At 38.2% G+C, this 26,660-nt stretch overlaps 1 protein-coding gene and 1 pseudogene across 5 annotated transcripts; both read right to left on the reverse strand.

The window, feature by feature from the left end:
• Window positions 1-392: 392 nt before the first annotated feature.
• LOC149386178 (cysteine-rich receptor-like protein kinase 19) lies at window positions 393-4,036 on the reverse strand. 4 transcript variants are annotated; one of them, XM_089625544.1, is made up of 8 exons: window positions 2,732-4,036; window positions 2,460-2,585; window positions 2,319-2,361; window positions 2,180-2,261; window positions 1,522-2,081; window positions 1,296-1,446; window positions 892-1,204; window positions 393-761 (listed from the first exon to the last, which is right to left on the reverse strand). In XM_089625544.1, the coding sequence occupies exons 1-8, from the start codon at window positions 3,549-3,551 to the stop codon at window positions 754-756; spliced, it is 2,103 nt and encodes a 700-aa protein (XP_089481670.1). In that variant the 5' UTR covers window positions 3,552-4,036; the 3' UTR covers window positions 393-753. The 4 variants fall into 4 exon arrangements, with proteins under 4 accessions (XP_089481670.1, XP_089481672.1, XP_089481669.1 ...); XM_089625546.1 differs by having other exon boundaries at window positions 1,522-1,759; window positions 1,871-2,081; window positions 2,180-2,361; XM_089625543.1 differs by having other exon boundaries at window positions 2,180-2,361.
• A 6,886-nt stretch (window positions 4,037-10,922) lies between these two features.
• LOC149386179 (cysteine-rich receptor-like protein kinase 10) lies at window positions 10,923-13,854 on the reverse strand (annotated as a pseudogene). Its single transcript, XR_016301276.1, has 8 exons — window positions 13,206-13,854; window positions 12,931-13,059; window positions 12,708-12,853; window positions 12,398-12,608; window positions 12,057-12,293; window positions 11,822-11,979; window positions 11,413-11,730; window positions 10,923-11,283 (listed from the first exon to the last, which is right to left on the reverse strand). The product of XR_016301276.1 is annotated as a cysteine-rich receptor-like protein kinase 10 (transcript).
• Between the last annotated feature and the right edge of the window lie 12,806 nt (window positions 13,855-26,660).

Here is a 26,660-nt window from a genome sequence, read left to right on the forward strand (position 1 = left end):
AGCCTAGATTAATCTTACTTAGGCTGCTAGTTTGCTTATCGTTTACAAACTATGGCTATTTTGCAAAAACTTAAGTTCTATTTGGTTATATAGCCGCTTGACCCTTGATTTAATTGGTTTGTATGTGAAGTGCAAATTTCTGTTTTTATTTTTTTTAAATATCAATCTATGTTACAGCGATTTCATTTAGAACTTAAAGATGCCTTGTTATGACGAGTTGTTCTCACATAGAATCATTTTTGGGTGGTAGTCTAGGCCGTTTTGTGAGTCGTGAACTTTGCGTTTTTCTTGGCTTTCCTTACATTCGTCGTCTTTATATGTAGTCTTTGCTTTTTATCAAGTTTTCATTGCTGCTATAAAATTAAGAGGAGAAAAACAAGCACAGAGCTGATAAAAAAAAATCAGTCAAAACATGATCTAATTCTTCTACAGAACAAAACATGTACAAAGCTGGACAGAAACCACTAATATATTGCGTTGTCTTGTTTTTTTGTTCGTCTTAATATATCAAGAATACATTACCTTAAAATGGCAAATTGCTGTGAACTAATGGGGGAAAAAAGTACATGTTGTCAATACCGAAAGAGATCCCTCTTGAACAAAGTTTTTTCCTTTTACATATGCTACTCAAGTAAGACTCATTCGAATCCAACACCAAGTTAATATGATAAACACCACACATATATACATGTATGGCTGTTTTTGGAACACCGTTTGATAATCCGGGGCATCTTGTTTTGAAATTCTAGATGACTAGGCACCTGCAAAGAAAGAATAAAAAAATCACTTGAATTATAAAAACAACTGGACAAAACATACAAAGTATCAGCAATGAATTTAAATAAAATAATCAGGAAAAAAAAAAACTGCAATGTTTGAGACGGTACTAACGGGGGCGTATTTCAGTAATTGTAGCCTCATCTACCGAGGCTCGAGTAGAGTCGGTCTGAGATTGATTTTGACGTGGATTGATAGCGCTGCTTCCCATGAAGAATCCAGGCTTTGCAGGTACAGTGAGAGTGCCGTGGAACCGGCTGTGGAGCATGTGAACCACCAAATCCATGGTGGGTCGGTCTGATTTATTTTCTTGGACGCACAAAAGCCCTATGTGTATGCATTTCATTATCTCATCTGTTCCAGACCCGATCGGCATTTGCGGATCGATTAGAGTTGACGCAGTCCCATCGCTCCAATACTTCCATGCCTGAAAAATTCAAGCTATCTATATATATTATGTACAGGAAAACTTTGATGGTTAAATAGCGCTTCTATTTGGATTTCATAGCTACACCCACATAGGTCGGGAGATGGCCATGATCTTCATCTTCATGTTGGAAATTTCCGTTCTTTTGGCCGTTTATTATCTCCAGGAGTAGTACTCCGAAGCTAAATACGTCGGACTTGAAAGAGTAGTGCCCGTGAAAGTATTCCGGTGCCATGTATCCTCTAAATTGGATCAAGGAACAAAAAATTATTATTCGATAAAAAAATTTGTTCCGAATAGATGAGAATTGTGCTTACAGGGTCCCTGCAGCTTTCTCTGTCTGCCCCTGAGTTTCATCCAAACCAAACAATCTCGCCGTTCCGAAATCCGAGATCTTGGGGTTCATTTCATCATCCAACAGAACGTTTTCAGCTTTCAAATCGCGGTGGACGATCTTGAGACGAGAGTCTTGGTGAATGTAAAGAAGCCCACGAGCGATGCCTTCAATGATTTTATAGCGGCGATCCCAATCCAAGAGAGCGCGCTTTGTTGGATCTTCATATTTCAGTTCATGCAGATTCAGAGCAGGTTTATTTAAGTCAGGTTCAGTCTTAACAAATAAAATAAAAAAAAAAGTAAAAAGTAAAAGATGGCGTTGAGATGTACTAAATATGTATTTATCGAGACTTGACTTCGGAACATATTCATAAATTAGAAGTGTTTCCTTTTCATGCGAGCAGAAACCAAGAAGTCTGACTAGATTCTGGTGTTGCAGCTGAGCAAGCAACGTCGCTTCATTCTTGAACTGCTTGTCGCTTTTGTCGGACTTTTTCAAACACTTTTTCACAGCAATAAGTTGGCCGTTGGATAGCTCACCCTGAAAACGTACGAAAATTAGTTGTAGTGAACACCTCAAAACAATGACTACAGTTTTATTTTTGAATTTAGTTTACTATACAATGGCTTCATTCATACCCGGTAAACATCACCAAATCCACCGCGTCCAATCTTGTTTTCTTCAGAAAAATCCTTTGTAGCAGCTCGTATTGTGCCCAAATCGTAAATCTTGTTTTCTTCAGAAAAATCCTTTGTAGCAGCTCGTATTGTGCCCAATTCGTAGTGCAAAGACTCTGCCCCCGTTATTTCGTCGGATTGGCCTTGTAAACCAGATAAGAAATATGTTACAAAAATGGAATGTCAACCAGTTTCAGGTTTAAATGAGACACCAAAAACCGTTAGTTTTTTCTCGGCTTACTTTGGAGCTTGACATGAGTTCTCCTCCACCTTATGATAATGAACATGCAAAGCAGCACGGCCACAGTCACACTGACTGAAACAGCAACTCCAATAATAATATTCCTTTTGGTGTCGTCCATTTTATCTGATAAGAAATAATTGGATCTCCTAATTGTTATCATACAACTGATTTTTGATCTTATATGTCTTATTTCAATGTTAATTAGTACTTGACTTGTCCTTCAAAATGTTGGCTATTATGATCAATGACTAGCTTGTGACATTACACACCTGGCTGTGGGGGCGGGGAACTAGGCGGCCCTTCGGGTGGAGACGATATAGCAGTGGATTCCATGTTCTTGTCGAAAGGCGCTCCGGTCCTGAATCTGAGAGTACAGCTGGGCTTGAGAACTCGTCCTCCTTCTTTTCCTTCCTGAATTTTTGAGACGGAGTCGTTCAAGCAGGCACTGCAATCTGTCTGGCTCAAGTCGGGAGTACACTGGAGCAAAGCGTGCACGTGCTCGCCGTTCGGCAATGCCGTGCTATTCATGGCGAACTTGGTGGCACTCGACGCGGCTTTCTCGACCAGATCATTGAGTAGAGGCATCACAACCTCCTTGAACCCATCAGTAATATTTTTCGGGCTCGCCAAGATCTGTCGCGGCTCGTCTAATTTGATGGAGAAAATAGGCCGGCTTGAGTATCGGATCATGCAAAGCAGGCCCCACATGATCGCCTCCTTTCTCGTCGGGCACCACTGCAACAAATTTCGACTCGTCTCTTTTAGACAAGTCGCGCAAAGGGAGGCATTGACGTCTCCTCTGCAGAGCCCGATCGCGTTGACTTCGTCCGGAGATTGACCGGAGGAAGCGTTGCGGAAAAAGTCGATGTGGTTCTGGCCGGATTTAATGATTGTGGAGAGTAAGAGGGTGTTGAGGTTTTTCTCGTAGACGCTGCCGGCGGCAAAGTCTCCGATGGCAGAACAGTTCCAGCAGAAATCTGCGGTTTGCGTGCAGTCTTGGGCAGCTTTGGGAAGAAATAAAGCGAGCGTGAGCGTGATCAAAATAGGGACGAGTAACACAGCTCGGACATTTCTGATGGAGGAACTCATTGTGGTTTTTTTTTTTTTTTTTGGCTGCTTCGTTTAACAACCTGAAGTTCTTTGAGATTATATTTTATAAAGGAATGGGTCAACTTTAAGTTGAAACTTGAAAGTGTCTTCTGGGTCTCTTGTGTTATAAGCTTCTGAGTTTCCTGTCTTCCCGAGAAGACGCGTTTGTAGACTACTATCATCACCGAGTAGTTTCAAGTTTCAACAAGACAAAAGAGTGATCTTTAAAGATTCTCTTTCGTGTATCTGTGTTCCAACTTCCAAGTTGTGGTGGTCACATGGCTTTAGATTTCGAAGACTTTATGTCACTGTCACTGTGGCCCTACTCATAATCAAGGCGCTCTATCACAGTAGATGATTCATCTAAACAGATTGTATATATCGTGGCTGTTCTCCAACCATGTTACTTTCCTTTTAAGTTCTACTCTTCCTTTATTCTAAAGCCCTGGTTTAATTCTCTGTTTTCCAATTAATGATAATTATTCATATGACGCGTTTCAATGAATACTAGTCAAATGGACTTAGGTCTCACATATAGTAGGAAATTTCTACAACAAACTATTGATGATATCGATTTTTCTTGGAATGGGCAGGTAGCTAATTGCCAAATAATAATAATAATATGTATAAAATGGCCAATGTTCATTTATATCATAAAACAGTCGCAAGCTATTATAAACGGGTGTTAAATAAATTTAAAAAAATACCCTTCATGTCTTCGTGTTCTCGTCGGATTCTCCGTCTTCTATTCGTTCTCTTCTCTTGGTCTTGATTCCTTTTTCTCTTCTCTCCGCCTTTGTCTTTTTATTTTTCTGGGTCTTTTCCGATCTTTTGAGCGCTTTGAGAGCTTTTGGGAATTTTGGGAGATTTGAGAGTTTTGAGAGCTTCTGGAGGTTTGTGAGATTCGAGAGCTTTTGTTCTCTTGAAATTTTTTGGATCCCCTTTTCTGAAAATATGAAAGGGTATATATACGATTTTGAATGTGCAAAGTTATGGAAATTTGGTCGGAGGGGTTCTCCGATTTTAGATCCCCTTTTCTGAAAATATGAAGAGGTATATATAGGATTTTAAATGTGCAAAGTTACCATTTCGCTTTCGCTATTTAACTAGCAAAAGCGAAATGGTAAGTGCATTTTGACGAAATTGAAAAACTTGAAAAAAAATGTATACAAATAGATACTAAACTAATTGATTATTGAAAATAGTTAAAAATTTATTTGTCAAAATTACACTGCACACTATCATAAAGTTTGCGTCTTCCAAGAGAACTCCAGCTGGTTAGTCTGCCCACGACGGAACTCCGGCTGAGAACGACATCTCGATGCGTCAAAGAGGCGATGAAGAAGGAACCTCCCGGCCATCGAGCACAAGCCATGTGAAGAGAGAGAGTAAACTTGAAGAGAGAGAAAAGAAGATTAAAAATTAGACTTAATTAGACCTCTTGTTTTGATCTATAGTCTAACACTGTCGGTGGATCAAGCGCGCATCGGACACGAACGATCGCTCTGATGCGACTCGTTTGAGATGATTCCACCATATAACCATATCAATGCGGAAAAATAATTAATTACGCTGATCATAAGCTAATTAAATTATGGTTATAATTAACAAGATCTAGTTATGTTTAATTAATTTAATTCACGAGAGCATATAAGTTAAGCAACCGATATAAGAGTAATCGAGTACTTACATTGATTTCCGGTTCAGCTACAGAACGGTCCAATCCAATCGCGTACTCCTTGCGTCGTCTTGATGAAGGACTCGAGGATGACACCTTAGTCTTCCGAAACGTAATCTCCGAGACGAATACGAAAGATGAGTGTGCACAGTCTTTATCTCACTGGATCACGAAACTAGGTGTTTCGAGATCTCTCTCTTATTTTACTAAGAATGGAAACGAATTTCCGAGGGGAGGGAGAGAAAATTTCGCACGGCCAAGGGAGAGCAACGAAATTATTAGGTTAAAATCCTTAATTTTTGCCTTCTCATGAACCCATATTTATAGTAGTAAAAGGAGATATTCATGGAATCTTCCAGAATATTTTATTTCATTTTATTGTGTTCACACTGGTGGATTAAATCTAGGCCCTTGGATCTCAACAAGTGAATCCTACTTTTTCTCTCATCCACCATATTAATATCTATGGGATATTATTCTTTTATTTAAATAGAGAATAATTTATTTAGTGAGATAATAAAGGAGAATATATTATTCTCCTAAATATTCTTCTAAATACTTTCCTTTAAATAAGGAGAAAATATAGGACAATATCTTATATTTTTTTCTCTCCTTTATTTAAACAACTAAAGAGAAAATATTGGTAAATACCAATATTATAAAATTCGAATTTTAGGCACACGGCCAAGGGGGAATTTGCGCAAACCCTAGTGCAAAAAATTCCCAAATCCGATTTTCATATTTTGTGCAAGGCCCAATTGCTTAAAACCCAATTAATTATTTATTTACTTGGTCCAACAATAAAAAAATAATTAATAATTGTTTATTTACTTGATCAAACAATAAATAAACAATTCTACCATAAATATTTATTTAATTCTGCGAATACCCGTTTTCCAGAATTAATGCTGTCAATCACAATTACAGCAAGTGAGATTAATAATGATAAACATTATTATACGAAAGTTCTTATCCGCCTTTATCAGAGTCGAATCGGGGACTATGGACCTAGTAATAGGAGCTTAACAAATCCGATGAAAAAGACGAAATAGTCCTTTCTCTTTTGTCAATCGATTCGTCTAATCTTGGTCAAATACTCCACCTTGTAAGCCAAGAGTGAACTCTCCTTTATACTAGAATTATATTTACTCATCGTGACGAGTGTCCACTGATATAGTCAGTTCGTGATCAAGATCCTCCAGGTTCAACCCGTGTCAAGAGAAATCAATTTTTCCGTTATACTTCTCTTGATACATATCAGCCCTAAGCATTGTTGCTTCCCCAGCGAAAGATTCTTTCGAACGTTACTTACTTCAAAAGTGCTAGCAATCTATCGGTTCTGGAATCAACCCTTAGGTGAGAGAACATTAACCTTCTTTCAGGAAGGCTGGATTCCGTATCTGTAAATCATTTCCCACTCGAATCATGCTCTGAGAAACTCCCAAGACATAAGCTGTGATTAGCATGAATAACCTTTTAGCGAATGAGTCAAAGAGCTCAGTAACATAACCCAGTGTCCATGATCACTTCAGGATTTAGATCAAGTCTCACTGTGACCATCATAGTGACCTCGGTTAGTGTGTCGTAACGGTCATTAAACGACACATCTACAACCAAGACCTGTCCAAGTCGTACACTTACCACAAGTGTAGAATGCTCCCACATAGTGATCAGCCTTCACCTATGTGTTCCACATATATGACTTTAGATATAGCTTTCCAGGCGTATATCAGTCATTGACCATGTTTTAGCACACCGCCCGAACTCAGGTGCCCAGCACGTGACTCAGTTAGATACGGAGGCTATGGAAGATAGTTGTTATTGATTCTAATTGTTTAGAACTCAACCCACTAATCATATAATGCTAATAGAGTAATCTTATTATCGAATTTAGTAATCATTATCTTCAAGTGAGCAATATTCCCAACAAACACAGAGCTGGTAAATAAAATCAGTCAAAACATGATCGAATTACGTTACCTTGTTTTGTTTGTTTCAATATATAAGAGTACATGACCTTACTACTTCCAATATTAATGAAATTTTGTTAATGCCGGGGTTGATATAACTCACTCTTTCTCTTTTTTTTAAAGTGTATCATTTAATGCATTTCTGTTGTCTACGTGCAGCTATTTATGAGTTAGTTGTCTTAAGGGTATAATATAGGTATTAAAAAACAAAACCCTTTCAGTATTCAATGAAGAAGGGCTTCGAAACAAAATAAAGCGATACAATTCATGCTAATTGGGAGAACTCGATGCTTTGGTTCATGACTTGTTCTTTACCTATAAGAAAATGTAGCCTCGTCTATTAAAAAAAAAATTATGCATCTCCTTAAACATACGTAAATTCTTGGAGTTTAGTTAGTGCAAGCTGTTTAGTGTTGATGCATCCGTATGTGAAGTCGTAGTCTCTTGGCCGGCTGAAGAGTTTGGGCCGCCAATGGCCGGCTGAACTTGGGTTGGCCATTGGTTTGGGCCGGCCAATGGCCGAGGCAAGGTTTTGCAGTCCGGTGGCCATCCAAAGCCTTGCGCTGGTCGTGTGGGTTGAAGTGATGCTTTTTCGCTCGTCGGTCCGGGACGGGCCGACAACAGTTTGCAATCCATTATTGCTCAAAATAAAAGGTTTCTAATTAGATAATTTGATGCAAAATTGAGCGGGAATTTTTTATTGAATTTATTTGGTCTTTTTGCTAGCGTAAATAGTTTCACGTGATCAGTTACCTAAAATTTACGAACCGTTAACTATATTACAAATTTCAATATTTCATATAACTATTTATCTATTAGACTCAATGATATTTGAGATTAAATAAAATTAACCGGATAATTAATCTAATTTTTTTTGGAGTAATTTGCTTAATTATAAATGAATGATTTTATCACAAAATTATAGCCTACTACACATCACACGCCCAACGCCCGATTACCACACATTTTGCTCCGACGCGCTGATTTCATTACCCAAAATATTATTTATAAGCATGAAAAAAGAAAAAGAAACATTTAAATGGTATTGTCATATGGGATAATCCCACGGCAACGTGGGCCACCATCCTCGTGTTTTAATTTTTAAATAACGTTTACCTACGTGGCGTGGAGGTGGCCAATAATAATCGTCGCTTTTTTTTTTTTAAAAAAAAGAAATGTTGAATTTTTTAATGACTTGTAAAAAAGCAATGTTTTTTTTTTCCTACGTTTTCTAAGCGACGTTAATATATTTGTGTAGTATTGGCATGTGTTTGCTCTGGTGGCGTCGCAAGACATTTTCCACAACTGGCAGGATCCACATTTTGATTTATAATTTGGGAAGACTTGGTTGTTGCAGTATGACAAGTCTATCACTTGATTTCCTGAAAAAAAAAAAAAAATTGCATTTCATAAGACATCGTTAAATTGACTACAAGTAAATGATATAGAAAAAGTGCACTTGTTGGTTGTTTTTGTATGGACATTTTTGGAGGAGTGTGAAATAAAAAAGGAACTTTGAAAAATGTAGAGGGAGGGACCATTAGAGCAACTTAAATATATTAATATAAGTGTCAAATATTTACATATAACTAAAAATAATATTCTTTAATTTTTCTACGATCCACATCAATTATTATAACACCTTACAAAAAAAAAAAAAAAAACTTCAAAAGGAATATCACCAAAAAAAATTGTTCAAAATGGATCCGACTCTACTAAAAATTATAATGTGTTTTATTAGTTTTTAAAAAAAAAAAAAAAACCTGGAAGGACATCGGTGTTCAAAATTATTGTTTTCATGATTTGACAAAAAATAATTGTCATATGAGTACCACTTCAACAATAGTATAATTTTGGGTGCCTGCATTATAATTTTTGGGTTTTTACTTAATCACATCATATGCTAGTATAATATTAGATTTACATAACATATATACACAACATTTTCTGTTTTTTTTAATATACACACACATATATATATATATATACACACACATTGTATGTTTTTTTAATATTAAAATCCTTGAAATTTTTTGCAATTTAAATACTTTGTGTTACACGGGGCGGGGCGGGACTTGATAATTATTGAATTGACTGAGGGTCAACCATAAAGAAAATTGTAGTATTAGGTTGTAAGGACGGTTTTGGAGCCTTGGAAAAAATAACGAACATTTAATATAGACAAACTATTATTGCTTTGGGCTTATGAGTATTGCACATAAGTACGTATTAGCCTATTGTGTTAATGACAAAAACGAACACTTATACATGTCTATCAGAGTACGCTGACTAGAAACACGCCAAATACATGTCTAAAAGCCCGTTTCTAAACGTCAGACGCTTCTAAAAATTAGAAGCGACACTTTTAGAAACGATTGTCGCTTCTAATCTAAAAAATCTGGCGCCGGAAATAGCTCCCGCGAAATACCGGGAAGAATTTAAAAACGATATTAGAAGTGGATTGTCGCTTCTAAATTTTCTCACCATTTCGAGAAATGTTTGAAAGCGACATCAGAAACGTCTATTGTTGTTGTTTATTTTGTTTTAAACAGACCGTTTTACACCTTTTAGTTTGTTTTAAACTAGATTGTTTTATAACATTTTATATTGGACCGTTTTAAATCAGCTGTCCTGGTCCAATACCGTTTTAGCTTATGAGTAACCATTATTTCCCAGTGTTCACTTATTTCTATTTCTCCTTTTAACTGTTCTTTTTTCATTCTTATATGTATTATATTAAACATCTAAGTACGAACTATACACAAATAATTTAAATATCAATAACTTATTTTTATGACTCATTGATGACAAAGCTTTCTATGAGCTATGTTTCTATATATATATATATATATACATATATATATAATCATATATTCCATTCTTAAATGATCATGGTTGACAGCACTTGATACAAGTCTTTAGTTGACGAGACTAAACGACATAGGAAAGTACTGTTTGGTTTTGCTGTATGGAAAGTTTTTGGAGCCATGTGGAAAAAAATGAGAACTGAAATAAATGTCATATGGGATAATCCCGCAGCAACGCGGGCCACCATCCTCGTGTTTTAAATAACTTTTACCTACGTGGCGCGGAGGTGGCCAATAATAATCGTCGCTGAATTTTTTTTAATGACTTGTAAAAAAAAGCGATGTTTTTTTACCTACGTTTTCTAAGCGACGTTAATATATTTGCGCAGTATTGGCATGTGTTTGCTCTCGTGCCGTCACAAGACATTTCCACCACTATCTGAAGTGACGATGAGCAAGTGTGTGTGTGTTTGTTTTTTTTGTTTTTTTTTTCCTTTATTAGCATATATATATAATTCTCTCATCATCTACTGCACAAGAAAGATTTAGGATGCTGCATCGCACAACACCTGTTTGTTAAAATGCCTCAATCAAGGTTTTTTTTTTTTTTTTTTCGTTGGGGGTTGTTTTTGTTTGATTTAATTGGTATGTATGTGAAGTGAAAATTTCTGTTTTTATTTTTTCAAAATATCAATCTATGTTAAAGCGATTTCATTTAGAAGATGCCTTGTGAAGTCGAGTTGTTCTCACATAGAAGCATTTTCGGATGGTAGTCTAGGCCGTTTTGCGAGTCGTGAACTTTGCGTTTTTCTTGGCTTTCCTTACATTCGTCGTCTTTATCTGTAGTCTTTGCTTTTTATCAAGTTTTCATTGCTGCTATAAAATTAAGAGGAGAAAAACAAGCACAGAAAAAAAATCAGTCAAAACATGATCTAATTCTTCTACAGAACAAAACATGCACAAAGCTGGACAGAAACCACTAATATATTGCGTTGTCTTGTTTTTTTGTTCGTCTTAATATATCAAGAATACATTACCTTAAAATGGCAAATTGCTGTGAACTAATGGGGGAAAAAAAGTACATGTTGTCAATACCGAAAGAAATCCCTCTTGAACAAAGTTTTTTCCTTTTACATATGCTACTCAAGTAAGACTCATTCGAATCCAACACCAAGTTAATATGATAAACACCACACATATATACATGTATGGCTGTTTTTGGAACACCGTTTGATAATCCGGGGCATCTTGTTTTGAAATTCTAGATGACTAGGCACCTGCAAAGAAAGAATAAAAAAAATCACTTGAATTATAAAAACAACTGGATAAAATATACAAAGTATCAGCAATGAATTTAAATAAAATAATCAGGGAAAAAAAACTGCGATGTTTGAGATGGTACTAACGGGGTTGTATTTCAGTAATTGCAGCCTCATCTACCGAGAGGCTCGAGCAGAGTCGGTCTGAGATTGATTTTGACGTGGAATGATAGCGCTGCTTCCCGTGAAGTATCCAGGCTTCGCAGGTTCAGCGAGAGTGTCGTGGGACCGGCTGTCGAGCATGTGAACCACCAAATCCATGGTGGGTCGGTCTGACATATTTTTTTGGACGCACAAAAGCCCTATGTGTATGCATTTCTTTATTATCTCATCTGTTCTAGACTCGATCGGCATTAGCGGATCGATTAGAGTTGACGCAGTCCCATCGCTCCAATACTTCCATGCCTGAAAAATTCAAGATATCTATATATATTATGTACAGGAAAACTTTGATGGTTAGATAGCGCTTCTATTTGGATTTCATAGCTACACCCACATAGGTCAAGAGGCCATGATCTTCATCTTCATGTCGGAGCAGTCGGATTTTGTTCTTTCACCCGCTTATTATCTCCAGGAGTAGTACTCCGAAGCTATATACGTCGGACTTGACAGAGAAGTGCCCTTGCTCTTCGTATTCCGGTGCCATGTATCCGCTAAATTGAGATCAAGGAACAAAAAATTAATATTCAATAAAAAAAATTGTTTCGAATAGATGAGAATTGTGCTTACGGGGGTCCCTGCAACGTTCTTTGTCTGCCCCTGAGTTTCATCCAAAGGAAACAATCTCGCCATTCCGAAATCCGAGATCTTGGGGTTCATTTCATCATCCAACAGTACGTTCTCAGCTTTCAAATCGCGGTGGACGATCTTGAGACGAGAGTCTTGGTGAATGTAAAGAAGCCCACGAGCGATGCCTTCGATGATTTTATAGCGGCAATCCCAACCCAAGGGCGCGCGCTTTGTTCGATCTTCATATTTCAGTTCATACAGATTCAGAGCAGGTTTATTTGAGTCAGGTTCAGTCTTAACAAATAAAAAAAAGGCAAAAGTAAAAGATGGCGTTGAGACGTACAAAATATGTAGTTATCGAGACTTGAATTCGGAACATATTCATAAATTAGAAGTCTTTCCTTTTCATGCGAGCAGAAACCAAGAAGTCTGACTAGATTCCGGTGTTGCAGCTTAGCAAGCAACTTCACTTCATTCTTGAACTCCTTGTCGCCTTGTTTGGACGCTTTCGAAAGCCTTTTCACAGCAATAAGTTGGCCGTTGGATAGTTCACCCTGAAAACGTACGAAAATTAGTTGTAGTGAACACCTAAAAACAATGACTACAGTTTTGTTTTTTATTTTTAGTTTACTATACAATGGCTTCATTCATACCCGGTAAACATCACCAAATCCACCGCGTCCAAGCTTGTTTTCTTCAGAAAAATCCTTTGTAGCATCTCGTATTCTGCCAAAATCGTAGTGCAAAGACTCTGCCCCCGTTATTTCGTCGTATTGGCCTTGTAAACCAGATAAGAAATCTGTTACAAAAATGGAATGTCAACCAGTTTCAGGTTTAAATGAGACACCAAAAACCGTTAGTTTTTTCTCGGCTTACTTGGGAGCTTGACATTAGTTCTCCTCCTCCTCCTTATGATAATGAACATGCAAAGCAGCACCAGCACGGCCACACTGACTGAAACAGCAACTCCAATAATAACATTCCTTCTGGTGTCGTCCATTTGATCTGATAAGAAATAATTGGATCTCCGAATTGTTATCATACAACTGATTTTTGATCTTATATGTCTTATTTCAATGTTAATTAGTACTTGACTTGTCCTTCAAAATGTTGGCTATTATGATCAATGACTAGCTTGTGACATTACACACCTGGCTGTGGGGGCGGGGAACTAGGCGGCCCTAACGATATAGCAGTGGATTCCAGCTCCTGGTCAAAAGGCGCTCCGGTCCTGAATCTGAGAGTACAGCTGGGCTTGAGAACTTGTCCGCCGTCTTTTCCTTCCCGAATTTTTGAGACGGAGTCGTTCAAGCAGGCACTGCAATCTGTCTGGCTCAAGTCGGGAGTACACTGGAGCACAGCGTGCCGGGGCACGCCGTTCGGCAATGCCGTGCTATTCATGGCGAACTTGGTGGCACTCGACGCGGCTTGCTCGACCAGATCATTGAGTAGAGGCATCACAACCTCCTTGAACCCATCAGTAATAGTGCTATTCATGGCCAAGATCTGTCGCGGCTCGTCTAATTTGATGGAGAAAATAGGCCGGCTTGAGTATCGGATCATGCAAAAAGCACGCCCCACATGATCGCCTCCTTTCTCGTCGGGCACCACTGCAACAAATTTCGACTCGTCTCTTTTAGACACGTCGCGCAAAGGGAGGCATTGACGTCTCCTCTGCAGAGCCCGATCGCGTTGACTTCGTCCGGAGATTGACCGGAAGAAGCGTTGCGGAATAATTCAATGTGGTTCTGGCCGGATTTAATGATTGTGGAGAGTAAGAGGGTGTTGAGGTTTTTCTCGTAGACGTCAATCTCAGCCGTTGAAGATCTTCTAATCCTCGCCATTCACTTGTCCACGTCACTGAGCACGTCTTCACATGGCGATGATACCAGCTCGCTCAACTTAGCTCGCCCAGCTCGCTCAACTTAGCTCGCCCAGCTCGCTCAAGTTGTAGCTGAATACAACAGAATCATCTAAACAGATTGTATATATCGTGGCTGTTCTCCAACCATGTTACTCATGATATCGATTTTTCTTGGAATGGGCAGGTAGCTAATTGCCAAATAATTATACTAATATGTATAAAATAGCCAATGTTCATTTATATCATAAAATAGTCGCAAGCTATTATAAACGGGTCTTAAATAAAATTAAAAAACACCCTTCATTAACGAATCATAATCAAAATATAAAGAAAACAAAAAAAAAACAAGGAAATAAATCACAAAATATATAAAATAGCAAGAGGTCCGTCTTTTTGAATTCTCAAATTAAAAAATCTCGATCTTTTTTAGAAAGCATAATATAAAAACTCAGAAATAACTCGATATTGAAATATCTTTTCTTTTCATTCACTAGATTTTTCGCGTTAGGTCGATATAAAAAAATCTATTAATAAAGTCGCAAGAGCACAAATTAATTCAACTATTTGTAGCTTTTTATAATGGTTCATATCAAACATAAAAATTAAAACAAATACCAACAAATTCTTTTTCTTACATATGAAATGAATAACACAAACATTTAAAGTAATTGTTTATAACTATGTCAAAACATTAATATCAATGAACGAAAAAATAGACTACGAATAAAGAGTACGAACATATATAAATTTATTTATAATTGTTAGTAGTGGTTTATTGGCATGAAATGACATTCTTCCTAACTCTGTTTGACTCGTTGATGGCCAACAAGTCCTTTGGAAAGAGCCTTTGTCTCTATGCGTCTCTCTTCGCCTATGTCGCGCTTGTCATGAACGCGTGTGTGTGTGTGTGTGTGTGTGTGTTTGTGTGTGTTTGTGTGTGTGTGTGTGAGAGAGAGAGAGAGAGAGAGAGAGAGAGAGAGAGAGAGAGAGAGAGAGAGGAAAAAAATCAAAACGCCTATTAAATGAAATCCCAAAAAATAAGTGCTAATGGTTTTTTGTTTATTTTAGAGTCAAAATTCACAAGGTTATATAAGATGATGGATTTGTTTTTTACTATTTTATTGAAAATCATGAAACAAGGGTCATTTTGCAGTCCTAAAAAGTTTGAAGTGTATTTTTCTAACTATATTTACATTAAATCTCCCTTTTTTCCTTACTAATTTCTCCTTTGGATTCTAATTGAACAAAACCCTTAAACAAAAATAAGCAACAGTGAATTTCAGGACCTTAATTCTCAAAACACTTTTGTTCGACCTTATACAAAGCAAAGACTATAGTGAGCACGACAAAGTCTGATGTAAAGCAAACAGCCACAGTATCCAAACCTTTTTGTTCGATATTTATCTGAAGTGATTCTTTCTTCTTCTTTTTTATTCATTTTTTGGGTACGGTCGGCGTCGCCGAAGATTTTTTTGTTGACCATGTCTGTTATATTTGAGTTTTAATTCGATTAATCAATTCAATTTCTACGAATAATTTATTCAATTTCTATGAATAAGTTACTGTTGTATTTCAATTCGATTAATTTTTACACTGATAATATAATCTGATATTTCTTTACAAACTGCTTTGTAAAATCATAATTTTTTTTGTAAGTTGTAATAATTGTTAACAACATAAATCGTATTAAAAAAGTCCTATCATAATTATTGGAATCGATCATAAAATCCTAAAACGACAATAAATTTAATAGGGTCCATTAAGAAAATAGCCAACTTAAACGTTTGACATTGTTAAATATCTAATGTTTGGTAAATCTTAGGTAAATAGTCATTTTCATGTATTTACAGACGTAAATCTTAGATAAATAGCCACCTTCATATATTAGGCCACATCATTATTTACGGTTATTTACTTAAGATTTACCAAACATTGACTATTTAGCAATGTCAACGTTTAAGTCAGCTATTTTCCTAAATTTATGTAAATTTAAGGAAAAATGGTATGAAGTAGCCAATTCAAACTATGACTTTTGCAAAATAACCATAGTTTCATTAAGTATAACAAAATAGCCAATTGAGAGTAATATGACTTTTAATCCTGTCTCGATTAATTTTAATCCAGTCTTCATAAAGCTTACATTTTGTCTTTATAGTTCGTTGAAATTAAATTTAATCCAGCCTAGATTAATCTTACTTGGGTTAGTTTACTTATAGTTGGCAAACTATGACTATTTTGCAAAAGCTTAAGTTCTATTTGGCTATATAGCCGCTTGATCATAAATTTAACTATGGAAAAATTAGAACCAATGAAAATGGAATAATGAAACAAAATATAATTAAACAGAGATACTGAACACACAGAAATGAAAAAAAAATACATGGATTAAAACCCTTGGAACATACTTCTAGTTGAAATTGCAAACTAACCAATATTTTAAAATGTTGAGAAAATAGCAAAAAATTATGATGTGGCATTATGCTTGTTTTTCTTATTATGACTTAACCCTTTATAAATACTCGATTATCAAAATCGTGCTTTTATTTTAAGGAGGATAATCGAATACTATGTTTTGATTTGAAAAATCTATTCTTTCTTTCCACATGTATAGTAACAAATTGTATAGTTAAATAAAGAACAAATTATTAGGTAACTACGCCACTTAGACTTTAAAATTTGTTGTTTAGCCAACCTTTAGTAAAGTTTAGATAAGTAGCTATATACATGACTTTGCATCATGTGGACTTTTTTGGTTTTCTTGGATTGCCCTTCCTTCAAATTTCGATTATGAAATGGATTTTGAAATTTTTATGCGTTTGACTTTGAAATTTTAATATTAGATATTACGGTTATTTATTTCAAATAAATAATTAACATATACTCTCTCTCTCTCTCTCTCTCTCTCTCTCTCGTAGATCTACATTTTTCTTGCTCACAGAACTCTGACTCACACCCGGAGTGGAAGCACGGAGTGGCCGGAGCAATCTCGGCGGCGGCGTTCGGATCAGTGCAGATGTTGATTCATCAGAGGGCTCGCCCGGGTCATCGAGAACGAGTCTCTTTAGAGAGTCTTCGCTACGTTTGGAGGCGTCATCAAAATCGAATGTCTGTTTGACGCAAGAGATCGGATTTGGTCTGGTCGAAAGCCCCAATTGATGCATCTAACGTTTGACTATCGTTGAAATTATATAATGTTTTTTTTCTTCTTTTCACTGTCTTTGCTTTGTTTAGTTCTCGATTCAATTATCATTACTATTCGACAAAGTGAGGATAAAAGGGAGAAAAAAAATTATCTCTTCTGACGAGGTCTTATTTGTGACTTTTTTTTCGAAAAATAAACATAGTTGAAATAATGGTATTTTTTGTCTTAAAATAGGAAAAACCTCTTTTTTTAATCTATTCTCAGATTTTGATTGGAAACAATTTTTTAGTTTTTTTTATGAACAATTTATGTTAATTTATCTTTCTTGTTTAGTTTTGCTTCATTTTTCAAGAGTTATTTTCGGCAATTTATTTATGTTAATATGAATACATTATCTATGTGAAATTTATGAGTCACTTTACTATTCACTATTTACAAAAGCTAAACACTATGTACAATGGGCTTAACCATTATTATTATTATTATTTTTTTATATATGCATGCACATTATTTGTTGTTTACTCAAATTAACCACTAATACTTTATATACATATGAAATGGGCTGCAAAATTTAATATGATGATTTGCAGGAGAGAGAGAGAGAGAGAGAGAGAGAGAGAGAGAGAGAATTGCTAAAAACGTGGGATATTTACTAAAGCTAACCATGATTTACAATAGGCTAATAACAATACGTACTTGATGGCGGGAGCGATATATGTCACCCATATGAGTAGTCCACTGCCAAAGAGCTCAATAACCCCATACCTCAAAGGAACATGTGTCAGTACATAATATTTTATCTAGTGCATATATTATACTCCTAGGATTTTAGCTTTTAGAAACTATAAATAGGGGTGTTCAAATGAAAAGAGGCTATTGTAGAACCACGGTTCTAAAGTGAGGTAGGTAGCTAAGGGTTTCACACAAACAAAAGGGGTTGACTTCAACGAAATTTACTCCCATGTGGTGGTGAAACACATCCTTTTATTTTTCTATAGTTAATCAATACGATTTAAAGTTAGAGCAAATGAATATAAAGAGACTTCGATTCTTCATTTGAATTTTGAGGAGAAAATCTCAATGCCTCAACTACAAGTATTTGTCAAGGTTGCAGATGAAGATAAAGTGTGTAATTTGAAGCAATCTCTGAGACAATAGTGCTTGATGGTTGATAGTTCATTGTACAAAATGAGGTCTCGTAAACTTTGTCGTTGTTGGCGAACTTATCGCCGTTTACCGGCTTTGTCAGAAGTCTTATTGAATCTCCTCCATGAATATCCCACCTCTCGGTCAGTTGGCGTGACGGTTACCCGGCTCCCAACATACGATACATCAAAAATTTCGATGAGAATTGAGCGTGGGTTAGGGTTCGGGGATGGAGCAGAGTGTTTTTGAAATCGTAGAATTGTCGCTATCGGGGCTTAAGGTGAGACGTCGATGGAGCTTCCGAGAAGTTGACGGCAATATTCTTGCTTCTTGATGGACATGGCCCATGAGTGTGCTTCAGATTTCATCACCGGCTTCAACATGTTTGAGGATGTCTTGGATCTAAACATGAAACCCACTTAATTAGTCTCCGGAAAATCATTCTTAATAACAATCAAATAGAATTCTTTCATGAAATTAGTCAAAGTTTTGGCGCATATTTTGCAAACCTTGATACATTGTCCGAATATAAATATGCGGCATAGGCTAGTCATAGGGAATATGGAAAAAACGCATTAGGGAGACCAATTAGTTTTCACTACTACAAATGTTGGATTATACAACCCACTTTCTACAACGCTTAACATAAGCGTTGTAGAAACTAGGGATTCTACAACGCTTAACATAAGCGTTGTAGAAACATAGTGTTTCTACAACGCTTATGGCTAAGCGTTGTAGAATCTCGGTGTTTCTACAACGCTTATGGATAAGCGTTGTAGGATATGATAGTTTCTACAACGCTTAAAGCTAAGCGTTGTAGAAGTACATAAATTTCAGATTTTCCACAACGTTTACACTATCCGTTGTAGAATCCTCGCCGCGGCACCACGTGATTTATGCCTCGGCGAGAACTTTCTACAACGCTTTGTAAAAGCGTTGTAGAAGGATGGGTCTCGCCGCGGCACAATTTAAACATCGCCGCGGCGACTCTTTCTACAACGCTTGTTACAAGCGTTGTAGATTCATGTCGCCGCGGCGATAACTATTTCTCGCCGCGGCGATAACTATTTCTCGCCGCGGCGAGATAATTTCGCCGCGGCTAGAAATATCCTCCGCCGCGGCGAGGTGGATACCGTGGCCAAGCAGTTTTTTAAGAAACTGTCTCGCCGCGGCGAGTGAGGAATCTCGCCGCGGCGACCCGTTCCTACAACGGATATTATAACCGTTGTAGGAACGTCTCGCCGCGGCGAAGACATATTTTCGCCGCGGCGAGGTTTTTTAGGTTTTCACTATAAAAGGCCGTTTTCAGTTTTTTTCTCATTTTTTCCAATACCCACACACGAGACAACCATTTTCGGCCGCTTCTCTCCAGTTTTTTTCTTTCAAAATCCCTCGCCACGTCCTCGCCGCCCCAAAATCTCGCCGTCGCCTTGTCCTCGCCGCCAACTCTCTCTCGCCTTGTCATCGCCGTCACTTTTCTCTCGCCGAGTCCTCGCCGTGCTTCCTCTCGCGCCTCTCTCTCTCTCTCTCTTGCCGCGTCATTGTAAGGTATGATTTTAAAAGTTTTTTAAGGTGTATATTGATTTAATTTGGTGTTGTTGATATGGATTTCTTGTTGTTTACCCGAATTGCATATAGTTTGATTTTTTGAATTCACAAATTTAGGGTTTTGTTTGATTTTCTCTTATTAGAACAAGAAATTAGGGTTTGGGTTAGTGGAATTTGAATGAGTGAATTTAGGTTAGTGGAATTTGAATGAGTGAATTTGAATGAGAATTTGAGTTAAATTGAAATGTCCGGATTGTGTTTGACATATTGTTACATAGGTTAGTGGTTAAAATGGTTATGTATATTAATGTTGAGATTGAATTGTTTATGAATTTGTGATTGATCGAATTGTTCATGAATTTGTGATTGGTCGAATTGTTTATGAATTATTTGTGATTGTTGGAATTGTTTTAATTTGTCATGTACTTAAATATATATTCTTGGAATTGATATATAATTTGTTATATGTTAATTGTAGAATTGTTTATGATTATGTTTTGTAGGAGCTTGAAAATGCCTCGAACTAAAAACACGGCCTCCAAGGCTCCGAGCTCTTCCAGAGGTCAGAGTAAAGTAAAAAGCAAGCGACCTCGTCAACAGTCTCCCGAAGAGGAATACAACTCGAGTATCTTTACTAGCAAGGTCGCAGAGGAACGCTACGACAAAATCTTGCCGCGTAACATTATCCATGAGAGAGGATTCAATGTAAGCAATACGTTGGATATAGGAAAGCAAATCCGCAACAGCATAGTTGGTCATGATTGGGGGAGGTATTGTGCTGTACCCGAGTTCGATTCGAACGTCAACTTCGTGTACGAATTCTACGCAAACTTGCCGGACTCCCAAGGTGATGTTGTGACGGTCCGTGGGAAACGGGTCGATATGAGTATCGAAGCTATCAACGATCTTCTTGGGACCCCAGATGTGCCTTTCGAGAACGAGGGCTATCGAGAATGGCTAAGAAGTTGCAGCCATGAGGAGATGTCACGGGTGTTGTGCATTCCGGGAGAGGATTGGGTCACTGAAAAAGGAAAAAGGGTACTCAAGCGTGACCAACTCACCAGGATCGCTAAAGCGTGGATTTACTTTGTTTGCGCTCGTCTCTATCCAATCAAGCACTTCACCATTCTCGACGAGGATCGTATCCAGGTGTTGTTCTGCATTGTTAAAGGCCTTTCCATTAACGTCGGTCGATTCATCTATAATTGGATGAAGAAACTCGACTATACTAATGAACGACACGGTTTGCCATATCCGGCGATCATTACCGGCCTTTGTACAAATGCGGGGGTACCACGCTCGAAAAGGGATACGATACACAGTTCAATGGGGCCTATTACGGATTCCATTATCGAGCGGTACAAGATTAGGGAGGATCCACAAGCGGAGGAAGAGGAAGAAGCGGAGGAAGAGGGTGAAGAGGGGGAAGCGGAGCCCCTATTGCGCTTACCAGCGCCTCCGGTAATCGACCCCGCCACCATCGACTACATTGCTCATTGCTCCAACTATCTCGTCGGCGGGTTCCAACACACGCAACAATACATGCACCAACAAGCGGAGTATGGCGCCTCTCACATCAATCAGTTGAACGATCTCTACTCTCGGTGGGACATCAACCAAGAGAATCAGGTGTTATTTCCTCCATATCCTCAGTACTTCGACTATCCATACGCACCACCACAGTGGCCACCGCATATGGCACCTCCTCAATATCCGGCGAACCCACCACCACCACCACCGAATAACGAGTAAATTTCAAGAACCAACAACACCAACTCTTCCATATAAATTTCAAACTCTTTTTAAATTTAAGTTTCAGTTTAAGACTCGCTTGGTTTGTTTATGTTTATGACTAGATTACTGTGTTTTATTTGTGTGTTTGAGACTTCAGTCTTTGTTTGAGACTTGTTTGGTGTGTTTTATTTGTGTGTTTGAGACTCGTTTAGTTTGTTTTATTTATTGTAGAAATTTTAATTGAATGATCATTTTATTTGTGTGTTTGAGACTCGTTCGGTTGACGATCGAATAAGTACCTATAATGAAACAAATACTTAAAAATAATGTTCATATATAATTTAAATAAACAAATAAAGTGTTAAAAAAATACCTTTAGATAGAGCTTTTGAATCAAAATTGGTATTCTTGGGTAACCCAATTTCGTCTGTTTTAGCTAAATACTCAGAACAAAACTCAACCGACTCTTCTGCTATGTAATTTTCAACTATGCTTCCTTCCGGCCTATTGTAGTTCTTCACGTAGCTTTTCAACACTTTCATATAACGTTCGATTGGATACATCCACCGTAAAAACACGGGCCCTCCTAATTTCACTTCACGTACCAAGTGGACGGTTAAGTGGATCATTATGTCGAAAAACGAAGGTGGAAAGATCTTTTCGAGCAAGCACAGAGTTTTCACCAATTCTGACTGCATTAAATCCAATCGAGTTGGATCGATGACCTTCGAGCAAATCGAGTTAAAGAATACACATATCTTTGATATTGCAAACCTCACATCTTTTGGCACAATTCCTCGCAAAGCAAGAGGCAACATTTGTTGTAGCAGCACATGACAGTCGTGCGTCTTCATTCCAGTAAGTCTCAAATCTTTCAAAGACACGAACCTCTTATAGTTTGACGAATGACCTTCGGGGACTTTAATAGAAGCAAACCAGTTACACAATTTCTTTTTCTCCTTTCGATCTAGAGTGTACTTTGCCGGTGGTAATTTTGTTTTTTTCCCACCCCCCTCCTCGGGATGCAAAATGCTTCTTATATTCATCTCTTTGAGATCCAATCGAGATTGTATTCCGTCTTTCGATTTATTTGGATCATCAAGAAGTGTACCAATAAGCGATTTGCAAACATTTTTCTCGATGTGCATAACATCCAGACAATGCCGGACGTAGTGTGTCTTCCAATAAGGAAGGTCGTAGAAAATCGATTTCTTCTTCCAAGGATTCTCTTTGAACGATTCTTTAGTACTAGCACTCCGCTTTCTTTTCCCAAGCACTTCATTGACGTTTTTAACCATCTCATAGACATCTTCACCAGAAAAATTCTAGGAGGGGGTCGTTCTTCTGAATTTCCATCAAACGCTTGTTTCAATCTTCTATACGAGTGATCTCTTGGTAAGAATCTTCTATGACCCAGAAAAACAGTTTTCTTACCATGCTTCAAACGGATGGAAGATGTGTCTTTCATGCAAATCGGACAACCAATCGAGCATTTCACAGAGTATCCTGACAAGTTTCCATAGGCCGGAAAATCATTAATAGTCCACATTAACATTGCCCTTAAGTTGAACGAATCTCCACGGTAAGCGTCTTTAACTTCCATCCCTTTCTCCCATAACATCTTCAAATCATCGACCAACGGTGCCAAATAGACATCAATATCATTTCCTGGTTGATTCGGTCCTGAAATCAAAAGCGTTAACATCAAGAACTTTCTCTTCATACATAGCTTTGGAGGGAGATTGTAGTTCACAAGTATAACCGGCCAAACACTGTATTTACTGCTCATCATGCTGAACGGGTTCATTCCATCAGAAGCTAGACCAAGGCGCAAATTTCGAGTATCAACACTGAAATCCTTATACTCTAAATCGAATGATTTCCACTGTGCAGCATCAGCATGATGTCTCAACATACCATCATCGATACGCTTTTCGGAGTGCCAAACCATGTTCTTCGCGTGTTTGACACTATTAAACATTCGACGAAAGCGCGGCATGGGAGGAATGTACCATAACGACTGAAATATATTTAACGAAAATCAGTAATAAATAATGAATATGAGCTACATGTATTTCCTAATCAAGTGATGAAAATGTACGTACCTTAACTGGAACTCCTTTAACCCCGTTACATGGAATTTTACCCTTCTTCCACCGTGACTCTTTGCATGTCGGACATTCATCTAGATCTTCATACTCGTGTCTATATAAAACACAATCATTTGGGCACGCATGGAATTTCTCGTACTTCATGCCTAATGTACCCAAAGTCTTCCTTGCTTCATACATACTTAAAGGTACTTTATTGTCTTTCGGAAATGCTTCTTTCAGTGTTTCCAACAATAGAGTAAAACTAGTGTTAGTCCAACCCCCCGACGCCTTCAAATGAAATAATGTAACTAAAAATGACAACTTCGAATAGCTTGTACACCCTTCATATAATGGTGTCTCCGCATCATTCATCATGGACTCAAACAATTCCGGTCGCTCAACAAAATCGTCCTCCAAATCATTCATCATTCCGCACATATCATCAATATCATCTTCAACATCATCCTCATTTGCCGTAGAACGAAAAACCTCACCATGGTAGAACCATCTTTGATACGAGGTCATTATTCCATATGCAAACAAATGGGTCCGAACGACATCAATCGAAAAATGTCTATGATTTCCACATTTAATACAAGGACAACGAATAGATTTCAAATCTACCATGTTCTCTCTAGCAAAATCACAAAACTCATCTACACCTTTTCGATATATCTCATTCAATCTATTCTCCCACATCCACTTTCTCATATTCATAAAAACCCTAATTATACAAAAAATTCCCAATTCTAATTAGTAAACTATCAAGAGAAAAACAATTAGAACAAGTTAAAGAAGAACTTACAAGATTTCGATGTGTAGATGAGACTAGTAAACGAGGACGCTCTAGAATGAGGTTACCCTAATTTTTTCGAGTGAGGTTATGAGAGAGTTCAAATTGAAAAAGACCAGAAATGAGAATTTATATCACCAGTCTCGTGTCACTCGCCGCGGCGGGATTTCTACTTTGCCGCGGCGAGACATTCTACAACGCTTATGTTAAGCGTTGTAGAATGTCTCGCCGCGGCAAAAATATGCGTTCGCCGCGGCGACAAATCCCGCCGCGGCGAGGTACAAATCCCGCCGCGGCAGGGGTCCTGCGCCGCGGCGGGAACACGTCGTCGCCGCGGCGAAAATCTTACCGAGAGCACCATGTTCCAGACATATACTCTCGCCGCGGCATTATACATTTTACGCCGCGGCGAATGTATTCCTCGCCGCGGCGGGAATTAGCCTTCGCCGCGGCGAGGCTTCTACAACGCTTATTTAAGCGTTGTAGAAAGGTCTCGCCGCGGCGGAAATTGTATACTGCCGTGGCGAGGACATCTAGGGTTTCCTCACCGCGGCGATGGCACATTTTCGCCGCGGCGAGAAGTTTCTGGGTAACTCTCGCCGCAGCGAGAATTTGGTTTCGCCGCGGCGAGTATCCTACAACGCTTATTCTAAGCGTTGTAGAATCATCTCGCCGCGGCGATAAATACACTTCGCCGCGGCGAGCTCCTACAACGCTTAGAATAAGCGTTGTAGGAGCGTCTTAAAATCTGAAAATTTCAAATTTTTTTAACTACCCGCCCTTTCATATCTATACTTAGCGTTTTTTCCCTCATTTCTCATTCTCATTTTCTTCTCATCTCCACTACTCATCTCTCTCGTCCCTCTCTCTCTCCGCCTGTCCCTCTCTCTCTCCGCCACTCTCTTGCCGCCCGTCCCTCTCTCTCTCCGCCACTCTCTCTCTCTCGGCCCCTCTCTCTCTCTCCGTCCCTCACTTCGCTGAACTACCGCGCCCTCGCCCCGCGCGTTCTCTCCCTCTCTCCGACCCTCACCTCCCTCTCCTCGCCGTGCGCCGCGCCCACGCCGCCCTCTCGCTGAGCCCCCTCCCTCACCTCGCCGTGCGCCCACGCCGCCCTCCGGTCTCACCTTGCTCGTGCCCACCCTCGCCGCGCGCCCTCACCTCGCCGCGCGCCCTCACCTCGCCTCACCACCTTCTCTTCGCCGCCCTTGTGCTCGTCCGTGTTTTTGAACTTTTTTACATGAACTTATTTAGTGTGAATTCGATATTGATTTGAAATTAGGAGATATTGTATTGGATTTGAGTTTATTGAATTGAAGTTTGATATTGATTTGATTTGAGAAATATATTTGATAGTAGATTGAATTGGGATTGAAATTGTGTTTTTGTTTAGAATCGGATTGGATTTGAGTTTATATTGTGATTGGAGTTGAGTTTATATTTAATTTTTGTTACATTTGAGTTGAAATTTTGATAACATTTGAGTTGAAAATTGAAATTATTATTTGAGTTTTGTTTATTAGATTCAATGTCGTCCACTACTACTACTTCTAGCGGTAGTGGTAAAAGAAAAATTAGAAGACAACTAGCGCTTAACTCCGATGAACAAGGAAAACGAAGAAACACTCTTATGGGTCGGGTTAATAAGGCTAAAACACTTGGTAAAAAAATCCCGGTACAATTTGATGATAAAGGGCAACCAATCGGTAAAGAGGGTGATGAGTTGTCGAGTTACTTTGGCGTGTTAGCAAGAGAACACGTTCCACTTTCGATGCGTGATTGGAGATGTAAAGACAACGCCCAAATTAAAGAACGGATTTGGAACGAAATGCAAGAAGGATTTACGATTCCTATCGAACAAAAACACGATTGTCTTATGAGAGTCGGAGAAGCCGCAAGGTTATTTCGTCATGAGATATACAACGATCTACTCAAAGACATAATCAACGAACCAATCGCCTTAAAGAGACCGGCTTGTATTTTGAAATACTATACAAGTATCACCGAAGAAGATTGGATAGCATTTGTTGAGTATAGACGAACCGAAATGTTCAAACAAACATCGGAACATGGGAAATCAAATATCGGAAAAAGTGTGTACAAATCTCGAACGGGCCGAAATGGATATCGAAAGCTTGATCAAGAAAAGGTTAGATTCATTTTTTTCTTTTAGTTATTTCAAATGTTGCAATTATTTTTTAATTTATTATATAATTACTTCTTACTAGCATGACGAAACGGGGGAATGGCCTACGAAAGAGGAACTTTGGATTGACTCGCGAATGAAAG

Source organism: Urtica dioica, chromosome 9, assembly GCF_054948205.1.
Source record: "Urtica dioica subsp. dioica isolate 48M chromosome 9, U.dioica_male_clone48M_v1_H2, whole genome shotgun sequence".
Taxonomy (NCBI): Eukaryota; Viridiplantae; Streptophyta; class Magnoliopsida; order Rosales; family Urticaceae; genus Urtica; species Urtica dioica.

What these genes read in the sequence shown, in the direction of transcription:
- LOC149386178 (XM_089625543.1), bottom strand. Translation starts at nt 3,551, where the DNA reads ATGAGTTCCTCCATCAGAAATGTCCGAGCTGTGTTACTCGTCCCTATT. An exon ending in TTCCCCGCCCCCACAGCCAG is followed by an intron (nt 2,586 to 2,731) that starts GTGTGTAATGTC and finishes ATTTCTTATCAG; the next exon opens with ATAAAATGGACGACACCAAA. An exon ending in GAGAAAGCTGCAGGGACCCT is followed by an intron (nt 1,447 to 1,521) that starts GTAAGCACAATT and finishes GATCCAATTTAG; the next exon opens with AGGATACATGGCACCGGAAT.